At 36.5% G+C, this 26,428-nt stretch overlaps 1 protein-coding gene across 1 annotated transcript in view; it reads right to left on the bottom strand.

Annotated features, from left to right (window-relative positions):
* Prex2 (phosphatidylinositol-3,4,5-trisphosphate dependent Rac exchange factor 2) overlaps window positions 1-26,428 on the bottom strand; it is a 262,087-nt gene that overhangs the window by 50,656 nt on the left and 185,003 nt on the right. Inside the window, exons 32-35 of the mRNA XM_090338918.1 lie at window positions 24,519-24,736; window positions 20,767-20,869; window positions 14,410-14,553; window positions 5,431-5,545 (exon numbers count right to left, since the gene is read on the bottom strand). Of these exons, the coding sequence (XP_090195044.1) occupies window positions 5,431-5,545; window positions 14,410-14,553; window positions 20,767-20,869; window positions 24,519-24,736 (580 nt within the window). The remainder of the gene's footprint in view (window positions 1-5,430; window positions 5,546-14,409; window positions 14,554-20,766; window positions 20,870-24,518; window positions 24,737-26,428) is intronic.

Genomic DNA, 26,428 nt, shown 5'->3' with positions numbered 1-26,428 from the left:
ATTGCCTGAGATACATTGTTTATGGATTTAGTCTTCCCCAGTATCACAAATGTAGAAACTACAAGACACCAACAATCAAATGAATGAATGATGGTAAAGAATCAGAGCCATTGGGACCAGTATGTAAATTGTGACACTGGAACTTGGTAATAGGCAAGTTCTTTTTAGTGTATAATGTTCATTCCATTCTGTGAGCACAAACATACAGATAGTAAAAAGAAAAAAAAAAGTGGGCCGGGAGTTTGGTCTAGTGGTAAAGTGGCTTGCCAAACATGCACAAAGACCTGGGTTCAATTACTCAGTACCACATACATTGAAAAAGCCCAAAGTGGGCTGTGGCTCAGGTGGTAGAGCATTAGCCTTGAGAAAGTCCAAGGATAGTACTCAGACCCTGAGTTCAGGCTCCAGGACTGGAAAAAAATAAACGAATAATAAAATAATAACAAAGAAAAAATGTCTTTGATTTAAATCTTTGTTTTACCACATATTATTATAACCAGAAAAGCTGGTTTTGACACAATGCATATATCTCCCCTGCATTGTTACTGAGTCTTGCTACATTTTTTTTTTTTTGCCAGTCCTGGGCTTGAGCTCAGGGCCTGAGCACTGTCTTTGGACTTTCTCAAGACTAGAGCTCTACCACTTTAGCCTAAGCACCACTTCCGGCTTTTTTCTATGTACGTGGTACCGAGGAATCGAACCCAGGTCTTCATGCATGCTAGGCAAACACTTTAACCACTAGACCAAACTCCCGGCCTTGCTACATTTTTTTTTTTTTTAACAAATTGGTAGCTGGGCTCAGTGGCTCACACTTGTAATCCTAGCTACTCAGGAGGCTAACATCTGAAGATCAAGGTTCAAAGCTAGCCAGGACACAAAGGACCTGAGACTCTTATCTCCAGTTAACATCTAGAAAACAGGAAGTGGGGCTTGGCTCAAGTGTAGGGCAGTAGACTTGAGCTGAAGAACTTAAGGACATTGCCCAGGCCCAGAGTTAGGGTGCTAGCCTTGAGCTGAAGAGCTTAGGGACAGCACTCTGGCTGAGTTCAAGCCCCATGACCAACCAAAAAAAATAGGTAGGAATGGTGGTTATTATTTTTTTAGATAGAAAATGATGTCCTCCAATATATTTTTGGATGTTCTAGAATAATCTCCAGAAATTGAGAAAGAAAAGAAAAAACACTTTCTGCTTATCTAGCACCCTTCTCCTGGCTCTTGGGGACAGACCACTGGTCTCCTGGGGTGCTGTGCACATGCAGAAATACCCAAGCTCTGGCTATTGAGCAGATTCCAGGTCCTTTCCTGGAGCTTGGGTTGGAATAGATTAAAAGCATCTTCTCTTCTAAGAATGCAGCACTGGTGTGAAGTATAGCAAAACCTGGAGATAAAGCCAACGGAGAAAAGGAACCACAAGGGATGGAGAAAAATATCTGAGAAACTCATACCCCAGGTCCTGCTGTGACTGAAGTAAGATCCCTGAATATATTAGATAAGTCAATATGTTATTTATGCCCCATTTGAACTTGTAACCTAGAGAAGGCTAATCAAACAAGACTTTATTGTCAGACTAAGGAGATGACTTTTTCTAGAGTCAAGTCAGTATTTAAACTTATGTCCAGAATAAGATGGTTTCTCAGTAACAAAATGAAAAAGACACTTGAGTTGTGAGGAAGCACTTTTTCAGAGGGGCAGTAAGTACCCTGGAAATGGTCATTGTGGTTGTAGTTCTAAAGAATAAGAGAGGAGTCGGGAACGTGGCCTACTGGTAGAGTGCTTGTCTAGCATGCATGAAGATCCAGGTTCAAGTCATCACTGCCACAAACATAGAAAAAGAACTAGAAATGGTGCTGTGACTGAAATGGTAGAGCTCTAGCCTTGAGAAATCCCACGGACAGTGCTCAGGTCTTGAGTTCAAGCCCCAGGACTGGGGGAAAAAAAAGAATGAGAGAAAATTGCGAGCAATTTAAGATAATTTCTGCTTACAGAATATCAGGAAAAATAAAATGAAACATTATTAACTTATGTAACAAACTAGCAGGAGGTAAGGAAGAAGGTAACTGCCTTCTTGTGCAAAGAAAATCTAATATGTAACAAGAAAAATGTAGTCAGGCATTCCTGACAACAGCTCCAAATTTGTACTGAGGAATTTGTACTTTTAAAAATGTTTCCTTAAGGGAAGATACAATCATCTCTCTTAAGAGACTTGAATAGGATATAATTAAAATGTGTATTATTTCCTTCTTCAGGAATCATTAAAAACCATTTCATCCATGACCTGCTGTATATGAAAACGTAAGGCTTCTATTCTTCCTTTTTACAGAAGACTCACAAGGGCAAGACTGGCATGCTACACGTTCACTCCTTTTTGCTCCTTATATTTACATATTTTAATGTAATTAAATACACATCAGTGGAAAATGTCTTATCCAAAACCACTTTGATAAACACAAAGGCAGGCAAAATGATCAGATCTTGCATGAACAAGAAGACGGAATATCTTTCTATGGAACTGTATCATCACAGAAAGAAAGCTGAATTCTGTAGTAATCATTAAGATGAAAGGCTTCAAGAGAGATCTAATGTTCCTTTCAGGCTGGCAATGGTTCTGAAATGTGAGTGTGTCACAGGCATCATAGGAAAGGTTACAACCCAGACCACTAGGCCTGAGCCAATCCAAGAGGTTTTTATTTATTTGTTTTAGAAAATTTGCAGGCATTATTGATGCTGCTAGCGTGAGGAGGTCACCTTTTGAGAACTTTAGATCAAGGGATTGTTCTACAATTCTGGATATACATTAAAATGTTGTAGGCAGCTTCTTAAATCTAGGACCCTTGCTTTACTCCAGTTCTAAAATATAAATGATATTTTATGCAGGAGACTCTACTAGCAGTAGACACTAAATAAGACAGGTATTGTTTTTCAACAACTGGAGCCAATGATGGCAGATATTAATGAACAGGACTGAGTGTGGAAAGGTTAATGCTTTGGTAACAAAAAAAAAAGGAGTGTAGGGTCATTCATGAAAGAACTTCACTCCCAAGCTAAACAGCACATGAGTCCTTTTGGGGTTAATGGGATATCATCACAGTTCTTTGAAAAGAAAAGTGACATAATGTGGAAGCAAGATCCTGAGTAGATCAATGAAACACTAGGGCTAGAAGTTATTTAGAATGGTAAAGCAATGGAATCTAAGAGCATATGCTCAGAACTGTGTGTCCTATTAAAATGTTTTAATTTTGTAGGTTTAATTAAAAGATACCCTGGAATATATTTTATCAGTTATAATATCCTTTATAACTTTATATCTTTTCCTCTGTTACAATAGTTGTTAATTAAAAGAGTGTTCACAAGGCAAAATTTGAGCTTCCTAAACAAATGTTTCTTAGACCAGTAATGTATACTTCAGGAATTTAAGATTCAGCTTTTCTAGTCTGTTAAGAGTGATTGCACTCTACTCCACTGAGAAATAATGGTGTGATAATGCAACAAAATGGAACCATTATAAGAGATAGCCAGTCAGAATTATCAGGATCACTTCAACTCCATTTCAAGAGGAAGAGAAAAGGAGTATACAAAGATCGTAGGGATTTGAAATACAGAAGATAAATGAAGAATAAAACAGAGAATCTCCAAAAGCAAAAAAAAAAAAAACCCAGCCAAACCAAAAAAACAAACAAACAAAAATACAGAATCTAAAGAGAAAAGGGAGACCATAAGAAGCCAATGCACACCCAATGGAAGAAAGCCTATACATTGGTTAAAGGCTCAGAACCAACATCACCCTCTGCTGGGCATATTAGGAATTATTTTCTCTTTGTGGCTTAGCCATAGTAAACACAAAAACTGGAAAATGTAGTATTATTGATTAATGAAGACTCAAGATGGAGCAGAAATAGTTTTAAGAGTAAAAGAATAGGATGTGGTACTTATACAAATTGGAATTCTATGCTGCCATCAGAAAGAATAACATCGCCCCATTTGTAAGGAAATGGAAAGACTTGGAAAAAATCCTATTAAGTGAAGTAACCAGACCCAAAGAAACATGGGCTCAATGGTTTCCCTCATTTGTAGTAATTAATACACATCTAGGACTCTCCTAGCAGAGGATTACAATAGCTCAAAACCTAGGTGCATAAGGTCATATAGGATGAGACAAAATGAAAGGATCTCTAGGATATGGAAACAAGAGCTTTATCTTGAGTGATTGTTCTTTTTTTTTTTTTTTTTTGCCAGTCCTGGGCTTGAGCTCAGGGCTTGAGCACTGTCCTTGGACTTTCTCAAGGCTAGCACTCTACCACTTGAGCCTCAGCACCACTTCTGGCTTTTTGCTACATATGTGAGGTACCAAGGAATCAAACCCGGGTCTTCATGCATGCTAGGCAAGCACTCTACCACTAGGCCAAACTCCCGGCCCGTAATTGTTGTTCTTAATGTATTATGTTATATCTTGTCTCTTTTTCAACCTTTGGTTAATCTCATATTGTTACTGTATCTGACTTTGTTATCTGGTATATTGTATATATGTTTATATGATTATTTGAAATAGGAAAGGGAAGGGGGTAAACAAGATGACGGCGAAGGGGTGGGGAGAGGGAAATGGGGACAAAAACATGAGAAAGAGTATCAATGTGTGAGAAGTAATGCATCTACTATCTGGTGAATATAACTGTAACACTCTTTACATTACCCCAACAACAAAAATAAAAATATAAAAAAAGTAAAAAAGAATAAATGAATAGGACCAGAATCATGGCCAAGAGTGCGTGTGAAGCATGCATAAAGCCCTGAGCTCAATTCCTCAGTACTACATACACAGAAAAAAAATGGAAATGGTGCTGTAGCTCAAGTGGTAGAACACTAGCCTCGAAAAAGCCCAAGGACAGTGCCCAAGCTCTGAGTTCAAGCCCCGGGAGTGGCAATAACAACAAAAACAAAAGAATAAAAGAATAGGCCAGGTACCTATATAGGCCAGGTGTACATGCCTGTAATCCTAGCTACTCATGCACCTGATCTGAGTAAAGTGGTTCAAAGCCAGCCAGGGTGGCAAAGTCCTTGAGAGTCTTATATACAGTTAGCCACCTAATCCAGAAAGTGAAGTTGTGACTTGAGCAAAAAAGACCAGAGACAGATCTCAGGTCTTGAGTTCAAGCCCCAGGATTCACACACACAATTAGAACATTTAACTTCACCTTTTTATCTTCAGAAAATAAAACAGCCTGAAAAATCCCAAACCAGCTTTTTTCATAATTATTTTTGGAACATACATTACCAGCAGAATATTTGAACCATTAAGCATTACATAAGAGGACTTTATGTCCCAAAAGAAATCATATCATCAATAATATAGCATAATTAAAATCTCACAGATCCTTATTTGGGTGTTCAAAATAGACCAGTTTGAAAACTATAATGAAACAAAACAGGACCTACCGGAGCTTTTGATTGTATTGTTTCACCTTTTCCAAGGATGCTGCATTTATCTGGGCTTGAAATTCTTCCACAGAAACATTGTCTCTATAATAATATCCTTCCATACTTTCCAGGGCTGTGGAAACAAGACAACGTACTTTTACTTGCAATTTTATAAATTCTGCACAGCTAATCTAATTTCATTAACTCTTGGTAGATGTATCAAGTAGCTTCAATTATAAGCATACAAGTAAGAAATAATTCTTTCCAAATATGAAAGAAAACTATTTTTTTACTGTCAAAATAAATACCAAACATTGGATGAAATTTTTCTGATACGAACGCAAAGAAAATTTCTAGGTTAGACTGTCTTCTATTTTTAAGACAATTGGGCATGCATTGTAGAAGTCTGGGCCACCCCAAAATATGTCTCTCTGGCATAAAGATTTTTTTGAGCTGATTATTTTGAGAAATTCCGGGCTCAAGAGCAGCTCTGAAAACGTAAAAATGTTTTGTAAGGGAAATTTGCCTAATATAGGAAATCTGCATTTGTCAGAATGACCCTTACAACCTTGATCAGAGGAGAAGAGGATCTCTCTCATCCATGGAGAAGGCTTTCATCTGCACAGCAAACCATCTTTACATCACACTCTTCCTGCCACCTCCCAGTAAGCAGAATGATCTTTGTTTCAATGGATAATGGGACAATATTCCGCCCCCCCCATCCATAGGGGATACCTATTTTATGAGCTCCAGTGCATGCCTGAAAACCAGCATTACTAATGTCTTTGTTCATTGTGGAGTTTGTCCCCCAGAAATAAAGCCAGCATGAACTTGTTTTTCTTTTTTCACAATTTTAAAAGTCAAAAACTTAGTTTCCCCATATATCTCAATTATTTGATAAGTTTCATTTGTGTGTGTGTGTGTGTGTGTGTGTGTGTGTGTGTGTGTGTGTGTGTGTGTGTATGTATGTGTTGTTCATGGGGCTTGAACTCAGAACTTAGATACTGTCCCTGAGCTTTTGTGCTCAAGGCTAGGCTGGATCACTTGAGCCATAGCTCTACTTCTGATTTTTTAATGGTTAATTGGAGATAAGAATATATCACCCAGAGTGGGAAGTTTGGCCTAGTGGTAGAGTGCTTGCCTAGCATGCATAAGGCCCTTGGTTCAATTCCTCAGTACCATATACATAGAAAAGGCTGGACTGGCACTGTGGCACAAATGGCAGAGTGATAGATTTGAAAACTGTCCAAGGATAGTGCCCAGGCCCTGAGATCAAGCCCCATGACTGCAGAAAAAAAAGAAAAAAAAAAGAAAAAGAAAGAAAGGATAAAATACCATCCATACTGGCTTTGAACCTCAATCTCAAATCTCAGAGTCCTAAGTACTGAGAACTTTCACCTTTTTTGCTTACAGTAAGCTTTTTTTTTTTTTTGCCAGTCCTGGGCTTGAGCTCAGGGCCTGAGCACTGTCCTTGGACTTTCTCAAGGCTAGAGCTCTACCACTTGAGCCTCAGCACCACTTCTGGCTTTTTTCTATGTATGTGGCACCAAGGAATCGAACCCGGGTCTTCATGCATGCTAGGCAAGCACTTTAACCACTAGGCCAAACTCCCGGCCCTACAGTAACCTTTTTATGACTTCTCTGGGACATCCCAATGATCATTTCTGTTCTTGAATTGTAGAGCAATTATTAAGTAAAATAAGGGTTTCAGAAAAGTCATTGCTCTGATCTTTTGGGTCACCTGACTGTCTAGCAGGTATCCAGTGCAGCTTACACCATGGATACTTTGGGCAAAGGGAGGATTACATAAAAGTACCCAGAATATTCTTTTTTTATTATTATTATTTTTTTTTGTGAGTCATGGGACTTGAACTCGGCCTGGGCATTGTCCCTGAGCTCTTCAGCTCAAGGCTACTGCCCTACACTTGAGCCAAGCCCCACTTCCCATTTTCTAGAGGTTAATTGGAGATAAGAGTCTCAGGTCCTTTTGTGCTTTGAACCTTGATCCTCAGATCTCAGCCTCCTGAGTAGCTACGATTACAAGCGTGAGCCACCAGACCCTGCTCCTCAGATTATTCTATAAATGGAAACATTTGAATTATTCACTGCTGAAAATTTCACATCATACCTACCATCTGTGGATGACTGCAAATAACTAAAACCTTGAAAAGTGGAACCCAGCTAACGGGGTATTGAAGACTAAGTTTCAATGCTGAGAATGATGTCACCAGTTGGACTCCTACCTTTTGTCTCTCAATGTTTCTATTTTACCCCTTTAGTTCATTTTTCCCACCAGAGTCCCTCTGTTCTAGAATGCCAGGTCCAACAAGACTCATCAAGAAATACCCTCCTTATAGCACAGGTCAAAATTATCCCAAGTCATAGTGATCCTTAGAAGACAGAGCAACTGGATGAGCTCACCGCTCAGATGCGAGCCAGGAGTAGTCACAGTCAACCGGATTGCTTTCCTCAAGTGATGTGAAAACAACAACAGGCCTGTGGCCAGCACACCACTGGCCTGACAAAGATGGTCTGGTCGCCCAGCTGGCTACATCCTGCCCTCGGGCTCCTTGGTTTCCTTCCTCAATGAAACTCCAAAGTTTCTTCCACAGCCTTCTGAACAGACACTTTGGATAGCTGAGCCCCTTTGTCTGTCATTGGTATTATCTAACATGGTCACATTGATGGAAACTCCTCTTTTAGCCCTTTCCTTTGACTCATCTCTGGGCCCCTGGAGTTGGGGCTTCTCTAAAGTAAAACTCTGTAACAAAGCTCCATGACCCTCACATATACTTGGTATGCACGTGAAGTATACAGGTTCTTAAACTTCAGTTCTTTTTCTCTTATTAATCTGTCTTTTATTCTAGAGGTTTGTTCCAATAAAAAACTGTAGAGACAGAATTATTTTCTACCCCTAGGATGCTGTTTAAGAAGCTAAACACTATGCATATATACATAAAATATGTATTTCATATACAACATACTCAGGACACATAAGGCAGAGGCAGTACTGTATACTAACATAAATCAGAGTATAGAAATAATAATAATGGAGTCCTGCATGCTGGTGCATGCCTATAATCTAGGCACGCAGGTGGCACAGTCAGATGGATTAAGAATTCCAGTCCAGGTTGAGTTACCTAGCAAGTTCAATTTCAGCCTAAGCAACACAGTGAAATGCTGACTTTAACAATAAACAAACAAACAAACAAAAGAACCATAATAGCTCAGAGTGTAGCTCAGAGTTGTGCCTCATGTGCATAAAGAGATGGATTCGCTCCCAACTTTAGGGGAAGAAGTCAACTAAAAGTTAAAGGAATAAAACCAGTCATTTTCCATTTACTTACATTCTCTTCTTGCCTCAATTAATTTAAGAAATATTAGTGTCATAACTGAAAAGGGTATACAATGAAACCTTAAGAACAAACTTCTAGTCAAATGGTAAGTTAAAAATAAACACAAATGTAAGACGCTTTTCACAAAAAGCTTTCCTTTTCACATTTTTCAAGTGTTTGCTTCCCTCCCCGACATTTTTTTGTTATTTGAAAATATTCACAGGTTGTGAATGATATGATAGACCTCAGAAATCCCAGGTTTCTGAATCCAATCTAAGAACATAAGTGATTTTCCCTTCTAATATATTACCAGTCATAAGCCCTAGTGTTCAACTGATTTACAATCAATTACTGTATAAAAATTATCCTTACCCCGAACTGGTGGCTGCTCAAGAGGCTGAGATCTGAGTATCATGGTTGAAAGTCAGACTGGGTAGGAAAGTCTCTGACACTCTTCAATGAGGCACAAAAAAAAAAAAAGCCAGAAGTGGAGCTGTGGCTCAAGTGGTAGAATGTTAGCTTTGAGTAAAAAGGAAAAAAATGCCTAAAGATAACACTGTCTAATCCCTAAATTCAAGGCCCAAGACTGGCAAACAAGACAAACTTCTAAGAGCAACAGGATATCCAAACTAAAACAAACGATAAGATCTCTACAAATGAACATAAATTATTCTCATATTTATCTTTAGTTACTGACAGTAATCTCTACTCAAGATAGATTTGGATTACTTTTTTCTTTTTGCTAGTTGTGGGGCCTGAACTCGGGGTCTGAGCACTATCCTTGGTTTTTTCTCAGGACCTAATGCTCTACCAGTTGAGACACAGCATCATTTCCTGCTTTTACTATGTATGTGGTACCAAGAAATCGAACCCAGGTCTTTGTGCATGCTAGGCAAATACTCTTACCACTAGGCCAAACCCACAGTCCCTAGATTTGGATTTCTAACATGCTGAATGCTAAGAACTACGAATGTTTTCTTGAGGGAGACATATGACTACAGAAAAATTAAGGTACTCATTTAAGTAAGCAGTTTTAACACCGACAGATTTTCAATGAAATAAAGTCTTCTTGATCTTTACTTATCTGTGACTGTTCCACTACAGACCATATTTCCAGTATTACTTAAATTGTTTTTCATATTTCGCCATTATGGAAACACATAAACCAAATGATTACTGTAGCATCTTTTTTTTTTTTGTGGGTCACGGGGCTTGAATTCAGCCTGGGTGCTATCCTTGAGCTCTTCAGCTCAAGGCTACTGCCCTACCTTAGAGCCAAGCCCCACTCCTTGTTTTCAAGAGGTTAATTGGAGATAAGAGACTCAGGTCCTTTTGTGCCCGGATTGGATTTGAACCTTGATCCTCATATCTCAGTCTCCTAAGTAGCTAGGATTATAGGCATGAGCCACCAGCACCTAGATTCTAGCTTTTCTTTAAATTACATTAAAAATATTACTTTTGGGCTGGGAGTTTGGCCTAGTGGTAGAGTGCTTGCTACCATGCACAAGACCCGGGTTTGATTCCTCAGTACCACATACATAGAAAAAAGCAGGAAGTGGTGTGGAGGCTCAAGTGGTACAGCTCTAGCCTTGAGCAAGCCCAAGGACATTGCTCAGGCTCTGAGTTCAAGGCCAAGGACTGGTAAGAAAATTATTACTTTTATTGAAAAATTACATGTTTAGGATTATATTTAAATTGGTTTTTTGACAAGATTATGAAATAGAGACTATACAGGAAAAAAAATCTTTTTCCTAGCCACATCTGCTGCTGGGTATAATTATTCAGCTGTTTAAGATGGATGTGTCAAACATACAACTTTAATAGAAACTACTTGGTGCCATCTGTCATAGCAGTAATAATTTCAAAGATAACATTATTTTTAAAAAAGAGGCCTAAAGAAAGAAAAAGAAAGAGGCTGTGACAATTTTAAGCTCTGATTAATCCTGTCAAAATTGACATTCCAGGACACACCCGTCTGAGCTTTGCATACTACAGCTCCCTGTAAAATTTTTTGACATATTTTAGGTTAAACTTTCCTCCTTGTGTATCCCAAGGGTTTATTTTTGCTTGTTTTTGGTTTTTGGATTTTTGCTGCTTCTGGGGCTTGAACTTGGCTTGTGCTCTGTCTCTGAACTACTTTTTCTCAAGGCTAACACTCTACCACTTGAGTCACAGCACTACTTACGGCTTTTTCTTAGTCATTTATTGAAGATGAGAATCTCACAGATTTCCTTCCCTGGGCTGGCTTGGAATTACAATCCTCAGATCTTAGCCTTCTGAGTAGTTAGGATTACAGCTGTAAGCCAATGATGCACAGCTTCATTTTTCTTTTTAAATTCTTTTTCTTACAGAAACTTTTCTAGCTACCATAATCCTACCTATAAAATATAGATCTTCAAAGAAAATGTAAATGCGTACTGTCATTTCCTAAAACTATCTTTTTGATGGACCTTTTCTTTTAATAAAGGGTTCCTTTGGATGAATCTGTTTGAGATGCTCCATTTAAAATTTTTTTCATGTATTTTTATTGTAATTAATAGAATGGTTACATTATATTCACCAGATAGAAGGTGCATTACTTCATATACATTGATATCCTTTCTCATGTCTTGTTCCCCACTTCCCTCCCCCCACCCCCACCCCTCATCATGTTTTCCTCCCTTCCCTATCTTATTTCAAATAACGAAATAAACATATATACAATATATCAGATAACAAGGTGAAATACTGTAATAATATGAGATAACCAAGGGACACCAAAAGAGATGAGAGATAATATAGTTCAGTTTAAAATTTTTAACAACTGAAAGAGTAGGGGATCTTTCTTTTAGAATTCAGGAGTTAGAAATGTATGGAGGAGGTACAGAGCAAAACTTTCAGGTGGCATTACCATTAATTTAGACCCCTCATGCTTTTTCATTCTTCATTGATACATTCATAGTTTGCTTCTGTCTCCCTCTTCTCTGAATGTGGAGTGGCGGGGGATCCTGGGGCTTGATTTCAGGGCATTAACACTCACTGTCCCCGAGCTTTTATGCTCAAAGCTAGATTTCTGCCACTTGAACCACAGCTCCACTTTCAGCTTTTGGGTGGTTAAGTGTCTCAAAATTTCCTGCCCTGGCTAGCTGGCTTAAAGCATGAGTTCTCAGATCTCCACTTCCTGATTAGCCAGGATTAAAGGCGTGAGACCACCTGTGCCCCGCTTACTGTTCTCATATTTTTATCAGAATATTAAAATTCACTGCAAAATCAGCTTAGTCCCTGGTAACTAAGCAAAATGGAAATTTATGGTATCTTCCAGAGAAATTGTACAATCTGACCCACAGCATGTGTGTTTTAGGGGTTAGGAAAGATGCTAAACTAAAAGAGAACAGGCCTGAAGACCAATGGAATAGAACTGAGGGCCCAGATATTAAACCACAGACCTATGGCCACCTAATCTGACAAGGGAGCCAAAAAAATAGAATGGAAGAAAGACAGCCTCTTCAACAAGTGGTGCTGGTAGAACTAGTTAAGCACCTGCAGAAAACTAAAGTTGGATCCTTCTTTGTCACCCTGCACTAGAATTAACTCCAAATGGATCAAAGACCTCGAGGTAAAAGCTGACACACTGAAAACTTTACAAGAAGGAATAGGAGCTACACTAGGCTTCCTGGGCACAGGTTGAAACTTTCTTAATAAGGACCAAGAATCACAACAAATCAGAGAAAGGCTGGATAAATGGGACTGCATTAAACTGCAGAGCTTTTGTATGGCAAAGGACATAGCTTGTAAATTAATTAGGAAGCCTACAGAGTGGGAGAAGATCTTCACCAACTATACAGTGGACAAAGGCCTCATATCTAAAATATATCAACAGGTCAAAAAATTGAATCACTCCAAAACTAATCTCCAAAGTAACAACCATCCCATTAAAAAATGGGCCAAAAACTTAAAGAGAGTTTTCTCTGAAGAAGAAACAAAAATGGCCTATCGACATATGAAGAAATGCTCAACATCTCTGGTCATAAAAGAAATGCAAATCAAAACAACTCTAAGATTCCACCTCACTCCAGTTAGATTGGCCAGGATCAGGAAAACTAATAACAACAGATGCTGGAGGGGATGTGGCCAGGAGGGATCACTACTACACTGTTGGTGGGAGTGCAAACTCGTTCAGCCACTATGGAAAGCAGTGTGGCAGTGCCTCAAAAGACTAAACATACAGCTCCCCTATGACCCAGCAATTCCACTACTTGGCATTTACCCAACCATCCAGAATCTAGGGCATACTAAATCCACTAGCACAACAATGTTCATTGCAGCATTATTCACCATAGCAAAGATATGGAACCAACCTAGATGTCCCTCAGTTGATGAGTGGATCAACAAGACGTGGTATTTGTACACAATGGAATTCTACGCTGCTGTCAGAAAAAACGACATCGACCCATTTGTTAGGAAATGGAAAGACTTAGAAAAAATCATATTAAGTGAAGTAAGCCAGACTCAAAGGAACTTAGGCTCAATGGTCTCCCTCATTTGTCATAATCAGTAGAAACCTTGGGCTCTACTAGCAGAGATTTGCAATAGAGCAAAACCTTGATACATAAGGCCATATAGTATGAAGCTAATTGAAAGGACCTCCAGGATATTGAAACAAAAGCCATATAATGAATGATTGTTGTCCTTAATATACTATGTTATTTCTCATCTCTTTTGCTGTCTCTTGGTTATATCATATTGTTACAATATCTCACTTTATTATCTGATATATTGGATCTATTTGTATTTGGTTATTTGAAATTGGATAGGGAAGGGGGAAACCAAGATGGGGGGTGGAGGGGAGGGTAATGGGGACCAAGACATGTGAAAGGGTATCAATGTATGTGAATTAATGCACCTTCTATCTGGCAAATATCATGTAACCCTTTTATTAATTACAATAAAAAATTTAAAAAAAGAATCTGGATTCCTGGACTTTTTTCAGATTTTATGGCTTTAGGAAGAAATTTTTAAAATTCAAGATCATCCCTCGGGAACTTAGTTATGGTAAAAAAAATAAGATTTTTTTGAGCAAACAAAATTAATATAGAAATATAGAATAGAATCCATTAAATACTCAGTGGTATTTGAGGGATTTAACATATATTAATTAATGCATATGTGTGTATGCATATATATATGTGTGTGTGTGTGTGTGTGTGTGTGTGTGTGTGTGTGTGTGTGTGTGTGTGTGTATGTATCTCAAGATTTCCTATGTAAGACAGAATGGCCTCCAATTTCCAAAATCCCTGCCTCAGCCTCCCAAGACACCACTGTATTAAGTTGTCACAAAAACGCATTTTAAAAGCAACCAGCCTATATACATTGCAAACATTTTCCATCTTAAAATAGTTGAACTAAGTAATTTTAATGGCTCTATGAAAATTTAACTTATTTGAGCAAGTTTATTTGTCCAGCTTATTTTATAATTACTTGATGTGTTCTAGGTAATATAAACATAAATGACACATAATTATTTCCTTAATAAGCATTTCAGAATACATTACCTAAGTACCAAATACCATGATCACTCAAATTAGTGAAAAAAGTAATTATTGTTGAGGTTGAATTTACTTATACATATTGAGGAAAAAAACAAATCAGTTAAGTACATGAAGCATAAAGGAAAAATGTTTACCTTGTGCAAAGAGAACAGGATGAATTTTAAATCCCCCACCATTTTTCAACCTTTGGGGTAGTTGTTCAAAATGATAACTGTCTAGGTAGAAGTAAACTTTCAGAGCTTGCCGACTTCCTTCTGCTTGGTATGTCAGAGGAACATCTGAAATGATAGTGAATGTTACATTACTCCTAATAATAATCAGGAAAGCTTTGCATGTATTGTATTAGTGATGAATAAGTGATTCATTTTTGGGGGTGCTGATATAAATAACATTAAATTTTTAATGTCATATTTTAATTTTAATATATATTCTACTGCTGATCTATAGAGAGGAAAGTAATTGCATTGGGGATATATTAACTTTGTATCTATCCTTGCTGGTTAGTGCCAAGAGATTTTTGCTGTGTTTTTCAGATTTTGTACAAAGATGATCATCTTGCTTTGTCTCTGTACATCTTGCCTATGCACAAAGATAGTTTTATTTCTTCCGTGTCAATCTTGGTACATTCTATTCTCTTTTCTTGACTTACTGCATTAGCAAGGACCTCTAGCACAGTACTGAAAAGTAGTTGAGGGGCTGTCTTTGCTTGTCCTTGATAATGACAAATTTCATAATTTCTCCACATTAAATATGATAATAGGTAGAGGATTTTCAGGTGTTCTCTATCAAGCTGAATAAATTCTCTTGTGTATTTAGTTTCTTGAAAGTTCTTATGATGTCTAAGTGTTAGATTTTATCAGTTTTTATTGTCCATTCTGATGTGATTCCTACATTTTGCCAATCATATAATGGATTTTATTACTGGACTCTCAGTCCTGAATCAGAATTGCATATTTAGGATAAATCCCACCTAGTTGTATCATGTAATTTATTCTATGTACTGCTGGATTTGAGGATTTTTTGCACCTACGTTCATAAAAATTATTATCAGTACAACATGTTCGTTGATGGAAATGGGATTTGTGCTTTCCTGTGTTATTCTTAGCTTTAACTCCATGATGGCATGGGTACCTGGTAATTTTGAGCAAATTTTAGCCCTTTAGTTCCAAGCATATGCACATTTAGTCTATAAAAACCATATAATATGAAAGTCGTCAAATGCAACATCATTTTCCTATCAATAACATCATCCACATAACAGCAATATTGGCTTAACAGATGCCAGAATAAAGGAATTTAACAAAATGACATTTTATAAATGACAGTATGTGAAAAGGAATCTGCAAAATAAAAATACTTGGCCTGCATAAATTTGTATTTTACTCAATGTTCATGTATCTGTTATTATTTTAGGAACCAGAAATAAAGATATTTAAAATTCCTAAAACACTATAATTTCACAACCCTTTGATAAACTTATTACTTCTCTTTCATAACTCCTCTTAAAACTATAGTAACAAAATAAAATTAGCATTATTATATGGCATAAATATGTGTTAAATATTAATAGAATCTTTATTGATATGCAGAATTAAATGAAATAAATAAGAAGTCTGTCATCTGCAATCATGAATGTCATTTGAACTTGAATTCTACTTTTGTATCAGCCTTTTTTCAAGAAAGATGTTTGAAGTAGCAAATGCTGAATTAAGAATGTGTATTAAATGCCTACTGTGGTTTGGCTTTAATTTTTTAACTATTCAATGTGAATATTCGAGTTTATAGGAAGACTACACTTTTTAATGAGGTGTGAATATTTGTCATAGTTTAATATCATAAAAGAGACAATTTATGATAGTACTGTAAAGTACTCCCACAGCATTATATTTCTCAAGGTGGTTGATTTTTATTTTAAGGATCATTAAGTTTAAGACCTTAAAAAATAGCTAATGCTAGGAACCCAATGGCTTCTACAATAATTCTAGCTACTCAGGAGGCTGAGATCTGTGGATCACGGTTCACCCAGGCACTAAAGACCATAAGACTCTTATCTGCAGTTAACCATCAGAAAACTCGAAGTGACACTGTGGCTCAAAGAGCCAGAGCATTGGCCCGGGAGTTTGGCCTAGTGGTTAAAGTGCTTGCCTAGCATGCATGAAGACCCGGGTTCGATTCCTTGGTACCACATACATAGAAACAAGCCGGAAGTGATGCTGAGGCTCAAGTGGTAGAGCTCTAGCCTTGAGAAAGTCCAAGGACAGCCCTCAGGCCCTGAGCTCAAGCCCAGGACTGGCCAAAAAAAAAGAGGCAGAGCATTTAGCCTTAAGCTGAAGAGCTCAGTCGGACAACACTCAGGCTCAGAGTTCAAGCCCCCCAACAGAAAAAAAAAACTACAAAAATTTGGAAAGGCAATTTTTTACTGACTGCCTGCAGAGAGCTTGGGCACAGGTTAAGTAATTTTTGATTGGCTGCTTGAGAATTGAGTGTACAAAAACCCATGTTAATTTTGTTAATTGTTGCTATGTGCTATTTTTGTTCATTGTTGCTATGTGCTATGTGTCTTGAATGTACTTAGCAAATGTGCCCTAAGGACTCATTTTGACAAAAATATGAATGAGGCAGACTTCCTGGGGGGATTTTGAATCTAAACCATGTATAGCCAACTTCTTATTCAGCCAAGTGAGATATTTGTTATATTAAAACATAGCAACATTTCTTATTACAGGATTCCATATGCAGTACTGTCCTAAGTCTGTTGCTTTAGCTAATGAGAATCTGATTTAGTAGTCATTCATTGAATCACAGTTCATGTCCAATCTAAGCACATGAGCATTCTGAATATATTAGTTTCTGGCAATTTACAGGATTTTTCATAAAGGTTAAAATTAATAGTATGCAATTAATAGTATTAAGTAAAAATAACACAATTTTATGAAAGAAATCAAGATCAGAAATACATGGGGAGACATGTTTACACTTGGAAAGTCTCAATGTTACCAAGATATCACTTATTCTCAACTTGATGTACATATGGTTTTAACAAAATCCCAATCAAAGTTCTGAATTAGTTCACATGTGTAGACAAAATGATGCTCAAGTTTTTATGAAGAGGCAAAAGACTCAGAAGAGTAAACACATTATTGGAAAGATACAGACAAAGTTGGGCAGCTGACATTATCCAACGCCAAGCACTACTATTAAACTATGCAAATGCTGAGGTGTTGGTAAAGGAGGAACAAGTAAATCAGTGCAATCTAGAAACTGTTCAGAAGGAGACCCACATACATACATACAGTCCACCTGTCTTTGACAAAGGAGAAAAGGCAATATGATAGAGAAATGACAGTCATGTCAACCAATAGTTCTGAAACAATGGGATGCTTAAAAGCTGTGAAACTGAATTTAAGCCCTGAACTTACATCCCTCAAATGAACAAAATGAACCAAAGACCTAAAGATGAAAACTGAAACTATATAACATAGATCACAAATAAACTATAAAATAACATAAGAGAAAAACCTAAATGACCTCGGATGATTTTTTTAGAAATAACACGTCACAATCAAGAAAAGGAGAATTTATAGACTGGGCTTCATTAACATTTAAAACTTCAGTTTTATAAAAATAAGTATACTGTAAAAATGAGAAAAGCAATAGGTGAGGGGAAAATTTTTACAAAAGGAACTTAGTGATAAAGAGAAAAATCGCATCTAAAATAGACGAAGTACTGTCTAAACTCAACAAGTAAAGAGTATTTGGATTGACAGCTTTATTTTAAACTTATTGAGGAAATTGTTGGAAGAGTGGGGATGGTACCGGCTCATACCTGTATCCTAGCTACACGAGGAACTGAGATCCAAGGCTGTCTGAACGTCCCCAGGGGAGAAAAGCCCTTGCGACTCTTATTTTCCAGGTAATCACCAAAAAGCTATAAGTAGGGACATAGCTCAAGTGGTAGAGCACCAACTTTGAATGAAAAAGCTAAACAAGAACACGAAGCCCTAATACATTCGAGATCCAGGACTGGTGCAAAATAAATGAGATAAAAATGAAAATATATCCTAGAGGTCCTTTCATTTAGCATCATACTATATGGCCTTATGTATCTAGGTTTTGCTCTACTGCAAATCTCTGCTACAAGAGCCCAAGGTTTCCACTGATTATGACAAATGAGGGAAACCATTGAGCCTAAGTTCCTTTGAGTCTGGCTTACTTCACTTAATATGATTTTTTCTAAGTCTTTCCATTTCCTAACAAATGGGGTGATGTCATTCTTTCTGACAGCTGCATAGAATTCCATTGTGTATAAATACCACAACTTGTTGATCCACTCATCAACTGAGGGACATCTGGGTTGGTTCCATATCTTTGTTATGGTAAATAGTGCTGCAATGAACATTGTTGTGCTAGTGGGTTTAGTATGTCCTTGTTTCTGGATGGTTGGGTAAATGCCAAGTAGTGGAATTGCTGGGTCATAGGGGAGCTGTATGTTTAGTCTTTTGAGGCACTGCCATACTGTTTTCCATAGTGGTTGAATGAGTTTGCACTCCCACCAACAGTGTAGTAGTGATCCCTCCTGGCCATATCCCCTCCAGGATCTGTTGTTATTAGTTTTCTTTTTCTTTTTTTTAAAGTAATGTACTTTATAGTCATCAATCTTTAGTATCAAAATATTTTTGTTTAAAAAGCATATTCGTCTGTTCTACAGAAACAATATAAGAATGAAAGTATAAAAGGTAGCAAAAAATTGCAATACAGTATGCCTACAGCTGAAGATAAAATACAGTTAAAGAAATTAGGATTCATCAATGGAGTATTACAAAATTGTTAAGGAAGTGAGTTCAATGTGGTATACTAGCTAGAAAGTTATTCATAATATATTTTAAGGGACATTTTTTTCAAAATCCATTCTGTTTATTTTTTCAAAACTTACTACAATTTTTTGCTTCCAGTTTCAGATTGATTAGATGACCCACATAAAATACTTACTAAAATTATCTTATATTATATAATATGTATCTATTGCGCTATTTAAAAACCTCTATACAAAAAAATTTCTATATAATCTCAAAAGTGTTGCATATATTATTATTGATTTTCCAGTTCATTTATAAAAATATGTATTTTTACTTTTAGCATAGATGCTTATTTCTAATAAACTTTAAATCAGAAAAATATACAGCATTCCACCCTCTCATCTTCCTTTGTCTTGTTTTTTGACATATGCTAAAACTGGAATAGGATTAACAAATTTAAACATAGTCCTTTTAAATTTGAAATCATTATTATTTCAGAAATATTGGCCAGGAGTTTGGCCTACTGGTAGAGTGCTTACCTGGCATGCATGAAGATCCAGGTTTGATTCCTTGGTACCACATTCATAGAAAAAAAGCTGGAAGTAGTGCTGAGGCTCAAGTGAATTTTATTTCTTGTGTGTGTGTGTGTGTGTGTGTGTGTGTGTGTGTGTGTGTGTGTGTGTGTTTGTGTGTGTCTGTGTGTGTTTGTGTGTGTCTGTGTGTGTGTGTGTGTGTGTGTTGATACTGAGGCTTAGACTCAGGGTCTGGTCACTGTCCTTAGCTTCTTTGCTCAAAGCTGGCATTCTATCACATAAGCCATAGCTCTACTTTCTGTTTTTTGCTAGTTAATTAATAGGTTGAGATCTAACGATTGTTATTAGTTTTTTTGATCCTGGCCATTCTAACTGGAGTGAGGTGGAATCTTAAGAGTTGTTTTCATTTGCATTTCTTTTATGACCAGAGATGTTGAGCATTTCTTCATGTGTCTATAGGCCATTTTTGTTTCTTCTTCAGAGAAGACTCTCTTTAAGACTTTGGCCCATTTTTTAATGGGATGGTTGTTACTTTGGAGATTAGTTTTGGAGTGATTGCTAAATGAAAGGACCTCTAGGATATAGAAACAAAAGCCATATAATGAGTGATTGTTGTCCTTAATGTACTATGTTATCTCTCATCTCTTTTGCTGTCCCTTGGTTATCTCATATTGTTACAGTATCTCACTTTGTTACCTGGTATATTGGATATATTTGTATTTGGTTATTTGAAATTGGATTGGGAAGGGGGGAAACAAGATGAGGGGTGGGGCTGGAGGGGGAGGGAAATGGGGACCAAGACATGAGAAAGGGTATCAATGTATGTGAAGTAATGCACATTCTATCTGGCAAATATAATGTAACCCTTCTATTAATTACAATAAAAATATATGAAAAAATAGATCGAAAAAAATGAAAATACATACACGGTAGTTAAAACACAGGCATGGCTAACTAGTTATCTTTCTAAGGTGTAAAACTAAGTCACCGGCTTTGCTGGGCTTAATGATAGAAAACATCTTTCAATTCATAGAGCACACATACATGAAGATATATATATATATATATAAAGATAAATACAGATAAAGATAAATACAGGCAAAGATAGATCATATGTTATTATTTGATGGGAAAGAAATTCTGTAAACATGCAACTACTTACTTGCAACTAGTGGTTCCTCTTCTGATGGTCTAAAGTAAAAGGAAACCTTCTCTAAATCAAACAGTGCAACCAGGGTATCTTCTAGCATGGCTTGCTCATCTGTCTACAAAGAACAAAATAAATACTACATAACATACAGCACTATAATGTGATGTAAGAGTTTCTTGCTCAAAAGGAAATTAACAAGTACTAGGAAATTGCAAGTCCATTGTTTTCCTTTCCTTATTGGTTTATTTATGTAGATACTCCAATTTAAGGCCTCTCATTTGTCAGGCCCTCTTGCTTTACTTATGATTCAGATGAGATCTTGTACTTTTTCTCCAGGATGAAGATCCTCTTAATCCCTCCCTCCCTAGTACCTGGAATTACAAGCATGTGCAAGTACGCGAGGCCCTTGTATGCTTTCACATTTTTTCTTTGATACCTTGTTTAATTGGTTGTACATACAACTGTGTAGCCTACTTGGCAGCTAGATTATATTTCACATTGATTTAATTTAAAATAATGTATGAAGAACTCACTATTTGCCCTGTAGTAACATCATATAAAAAGTGATAGAGCAAAAGCACTGTTTTATTAAAAAGCTACATTATATAACATCTATTCTTTTTTTAACAATAAGATAGTTTATTTATAGTTCTATTTGCTGTTACTATAGCTGTGATAAAAGCAATTTTCATGAGTGCATATATTTAAAATTTTTCATATTATGTAAGTATATATAATATTAAACATATATATATATGTATCTGTTGGATCCAACTGTTCTTACAATATATGTTTTTCTAGGTACAGTGACAAGTGCAGGGTAGGTGTCAGTGGTACCATCTTTCTGGTATTGGATTCCTCCATCTATTAGAAGTTGATTCATTCTCCACAAAAGTATTGACTCATTTCAACATGAAAGTATAATTAGGTTTATTAGATACTGATTTACTTGTAAAGATAAGATTTGCTTCCTTAATAATGTGATTGGACCTTGCAAACCACCACTTCAACAAAATACCTTAACAAGGTGCTACAAGCATGCACCATGTTTTAGGGGCAATATCATTATTTTTTGCCAGTCATGGGGCTTGAACTCAGGCCCTGAGCACTGTCCTTGGGCTTTTCTCAAGGCCAGAGCTCTACCACTTGAGCCACAGCACCACCTCCAGCTTTTTCTGTGTATGTGGCACCGAGGACTCAAACCCAGGTCTTTGTGCATGCTATATAAGCAGTCTGCCGCTAGGCCAAACTCCTGCCCTAGGTCCAATATTTTTAAAGACTAAATAGTGGTAAAGGGTTTTCACTGTGTGCAAAACAACCAGAAAGGCAACTCTATACCCAAAAGAAAGACATGATGGAGGGAAAAAATGTGGAAAAATGTCATTTTTTGTTCCACAATCCTCACAATCTTTTCCACCAGAGTAGCTGAGATTATAGGTGTGAGATTATAGGTGCGGTCTCTTCTGAATATTTTTCTGGAAATAGTTGCACATACATGTTTGTGTAAATAGATCTTTGAGTTTCATGTAGACATTAGGCAGGTGTGTAATTTCTGGGTAATATGTGAACTCAAGGATTTGAATAAGTGCCAAACTGATTTACAAAATATTTTCACTATTTTACATTTCCATGTAAACTGAGGATTTTGATTTTTCCTATCCCCAGCAATATTTATCATTTTCTGTCTTCAGGATCATTGCCAAATATTCTTCATATGCTGTGGTGTTTCGTAGTTTAAGTAACATTTTCCTAATTATTACTGGTGGTCATTCTTTTGTCCATGTTACCATTGCCAGTTTTCTTTCTTTCTTTCTTCTTTTTTTTTGCCAGTCATGGGGCTTAGACTCTGGGCCTGGGTGCTGTTCCTAAGCTCTTTAGCTCAAGGGTACCCCTTGAGCCACAGCTCCACTTTTGATTTTCTGGTGGTTATTTGTAGACAAGAGTCTCTATATCTTTAGTGCTTGGGCTGGCTTTGAACTGTGATCCTCAGATCTCAGCTTCCTGATTAGCTAGGATTATAGGCGTGAGCCATCACACCCAGCTTCCAGTTTTATTTTTTTTTTAGCAAGTTAACTATTCAACTTATTTGCTTATTTTTAAGTTATTTATCCATTTGCTATTTAGTTTTGAGGGTTCCGTATAGTTAAATGTCATTTATTAGTTATATGATTTATTAGTTACGATATGACTGACATATTTTCCCATTATTTAAAATTTTTGACAAGCTTTAGTTTAAAGTAAAAGTAATAATGTTTTAAAACTGGGATATACACACAAAGTTAACTTTTGGCATTACCATGAATTCTTTATGATCTCTGTGCTGCCTTATAAACTTTGTCATTTAATTTTAATTATCTTTTTGTTGTAAAATACACAAATGAAAAATGATATTTAAAAACAAAAAAAATAAAATAAAATTAGGATATAGAATACAAATAAAGTCTCATGTACTTACTCACTTAACAAGCACTTTGTCTCTACCATATGTTAGGATGTGGGCTTTCTACCAGACATAATTTATACATGACAATTCATAATTCATTTTTTTTGCCAGATGTGGGGCTTGAACTCAGAGCCTCAGCACTGTCCTTGGACTTTTCTCAAGGCTGGTGCTCTACCACCTGAGCCACAGCTCCACTTCCAGCCTTTTTCTAAATATGTGGTACCGAGGAATCGAACCTGGGTCTACATGCATGCTAGGCAAGCACTCTGCCACTAGGCCAGACTCCCAGCCCCCATTTTTATTGTTTTTAAACACCTCCCCAGAGTGACATTTCAAATTAATTAGATAATTAAGCACACACATGGACTGCACTGAGTTTTTCCAAAAGAACCTATTTCTGTTTCTCTTAAGTACACTGAGACGGAATTTCTTACGATAACACTGAAGAAACTTCTGTGGTTGTATAATGCAACAATTACTTTCCTTCCACCAACACTATGGAAGAAAAATATTAGTTTAATATACGAACTAATATATTTGCTTTAAAACTCAACTGTTACTTGGCAGCCCTATTTTCTACCTGTACAATGATAAAATGTGTTCCTACATTCACAATCTCAGTTCTATTCAACGAGCCCTTGAAATTTTTCACATGAAGGAACAGGTGTGCCCTTCAACATCGTAACAACTATTGGAACCATAGAGAGTTATAAAAATAAGTTCTAAGTTCACAATAGTCTTATTGTTAAATTGTTCCCATGTGTTTTCTTCCTATCTACTGTGGATATATAGATATAGTATATTCTTCTTCTATTAGCACTATGTTCTTAGATTCCACGGGATAAACAGATTCACAAAGGAAAGAACTAAAATTATTGAACATATACAAATTTTAGATAGCTGGTCAGACAGCCCACCATGCAAAATCATCGGAATTGCTCTATCACACACAATCCAGACTATCAACCACAATGGCAGCATGGGTTTCTCTGAGGCTGCTCCTCCAGGACAAAAAAAATAAAATAAAAATAAAATGAAAGAGCATTTTTCCAAGCCCTCCTTTCTTCTGCTGACCTTTTTCTGTTGATCCTCAAGGATCCAAGAACTAATAGCAAATAGAAGCTTTCTCAATTCTTAGCAACTATAGACAACAGATAAAGCATCACAAAAGAACATATTAAAACATGAAGAATCATTAGAAAAATAAGTAGCTGAAAGACTCTAGATATAAGAATGAAGGCAATTCTACTCCACAGGGCCATATAATGTGATGACGTAGGTTACAGATGACATGGACAGAAGGTGTCCTGTGACGCCTTACCAAGTTTGGTGACAGAAGTGACTGAAAGTGGAAAAGAACTCCTGCATTCGCTATCTGGTCCAGCCACCTCTTGCTGGCTTCCCAGGTCTCCATCTCATTTTCCTTGCTGTTATCAAACATCTGGTTTAAGGCTGCCATGAGCTGCTCTGAGAAGGCACAGATGGTTGCCACAAGGCTCTGGCAGAAAACCATGTCTCTCCGAAGCTGTGTTTCACTATCTATGATTGAAGAGAATAAAAAGACAGCTTTCAAACATGCCATGCGCTGGAGAAAACCAATTCATGAAGCATTCACAGGTATGGAGATTTGATCTTTCCCAAACTCATGGCAAGTGGAAAATTTGAATCTGAGCTTTATACATATTTTAGCAAATAGATTTATTTAAATTAACCATGAATTACCATAAAACATATGAAGTATTAAAATAATTTCCCTTAATTAATTTCCCTTTGACTCTACTCTGAAATCAGTAAATTGTTTTATAAAATCTGAAGGAAAAATACATTTATATATATTTTCTTACCAGATGAAACACAAGTTGTATTTGCTAAAGAGTCAGAGTGCAATAGTTTAGTTTGTGCTTACAAACTATAGTATTTTTTCAAAACTATAGCATATTTTTCAAAAAATATAGCTGCTAAACATACTCAAATATGAATGTGAAATGCACATGAAAAATTTAAGTTCTCATATTGTTTTCACCAAGTAATGAATCTATAGCTTTAACAAATTGATTTTCTGTGTGTTTTATCCTTCAATTGACTAGATTTAGGGGCAAGCCACTTTGAAGGTATGTTTAGCCTATGAAAAGCCATTCCCAAATCAGAGCTTTTCTTACTGAAAAGAAGCTAACAACCTTGATTTAATTCTGTGGGTGGCTGGCTGTTTGCAAACCACAAAATCTACATAAACATCAAGGTACACATTTTGAACATTGTAAAATCACACAGACTGGAAAATAGCCTCTTCACAAAAAGCTATGCGATTTTTTTTTAGGGCTTACTGATACTTTCTGGAATGAAGAATTATAAGCTAAAACGTATAACCTAGAAAAAAAGTGATCTTTATTCAGTTGACTTTCTCTTTCATTGACTAAGGCATAATTTTTAGATGTTTGTCAGTAATATCAAGTGTATGTTTTAATAACCAAAAGCACATGATTATGTCTGTATCAGCTTCATTACAAAATGCTCTCACCTGAAAATTTTATTAGAAAATAGATTTCAGTATAAAATAGAATTTCAGTTAAAATGTTTAATTTAGACTAAATTTTCATTTATTAGGTCAAACTATATACAAAGTCACTGCTTTGGTGGTTCACAAGGTTGAATACAGCAATGCCACGTAGTTCAACTTACTAAATTAACCAGTATATGTTAGATATTTCCTTTCAGTAATTCTGCACTGTATTACCCCCCCCTCACTTGGTGGGAAAGGTGATTTACAGGAAACTAAAAAATGATAAACATGGAAAAGAAAGAAAGAAGAAAGGGAAGGAAGGAAGGAAAGGGTGATATTGAAAGAAGCATTGTATTCATAACCTGACTTATGGAATTGTAAAACCTTTATACTTAATAAAATGACTAAATAAAAAGAAGATAATTTATATAGCTTAAATATGCAGCTAGAAAAAATTTTTAAAAATATGCAGCTAGAGTATTGATGTTTATGGCAGACGCTGAAGTAAAAATGGCACCCTCTCACATGTTAACTTCATACTTTGCTTTTTACTTATTCTAAAATGAAGTAAAGATCCAGTGAACTTTCAAAACTACTTTAGAAGCTTCAGCAGGAATATTCCTACTCATAGCTTGACAATACTTAAGGAAAAATCAAATTTGTAAGAAATTGCTGATACACTCAAAAGTGGGAAGCAAAGCTGTAATGAAGGAAGATTCTGGCTTCAGAGT

This window comes from Megascapheus bottae, chromosome 9 (genome assembly GCF_031878675.1).
Source record: "Megascapheus bottae isolate mThoBot1 chromosome 9, mThoBot2.hap1, whole genome shotgun sequence".
Lineage (NCBI taxonomy): Eukaryota > Metazoa > Chordata > Mammalia > Rodentia > Geomyidae > Megascapheus > Megascapheus bottae.
This window is presented reverse-complemented; position numbering and strand designations above follow the sequence as displayed.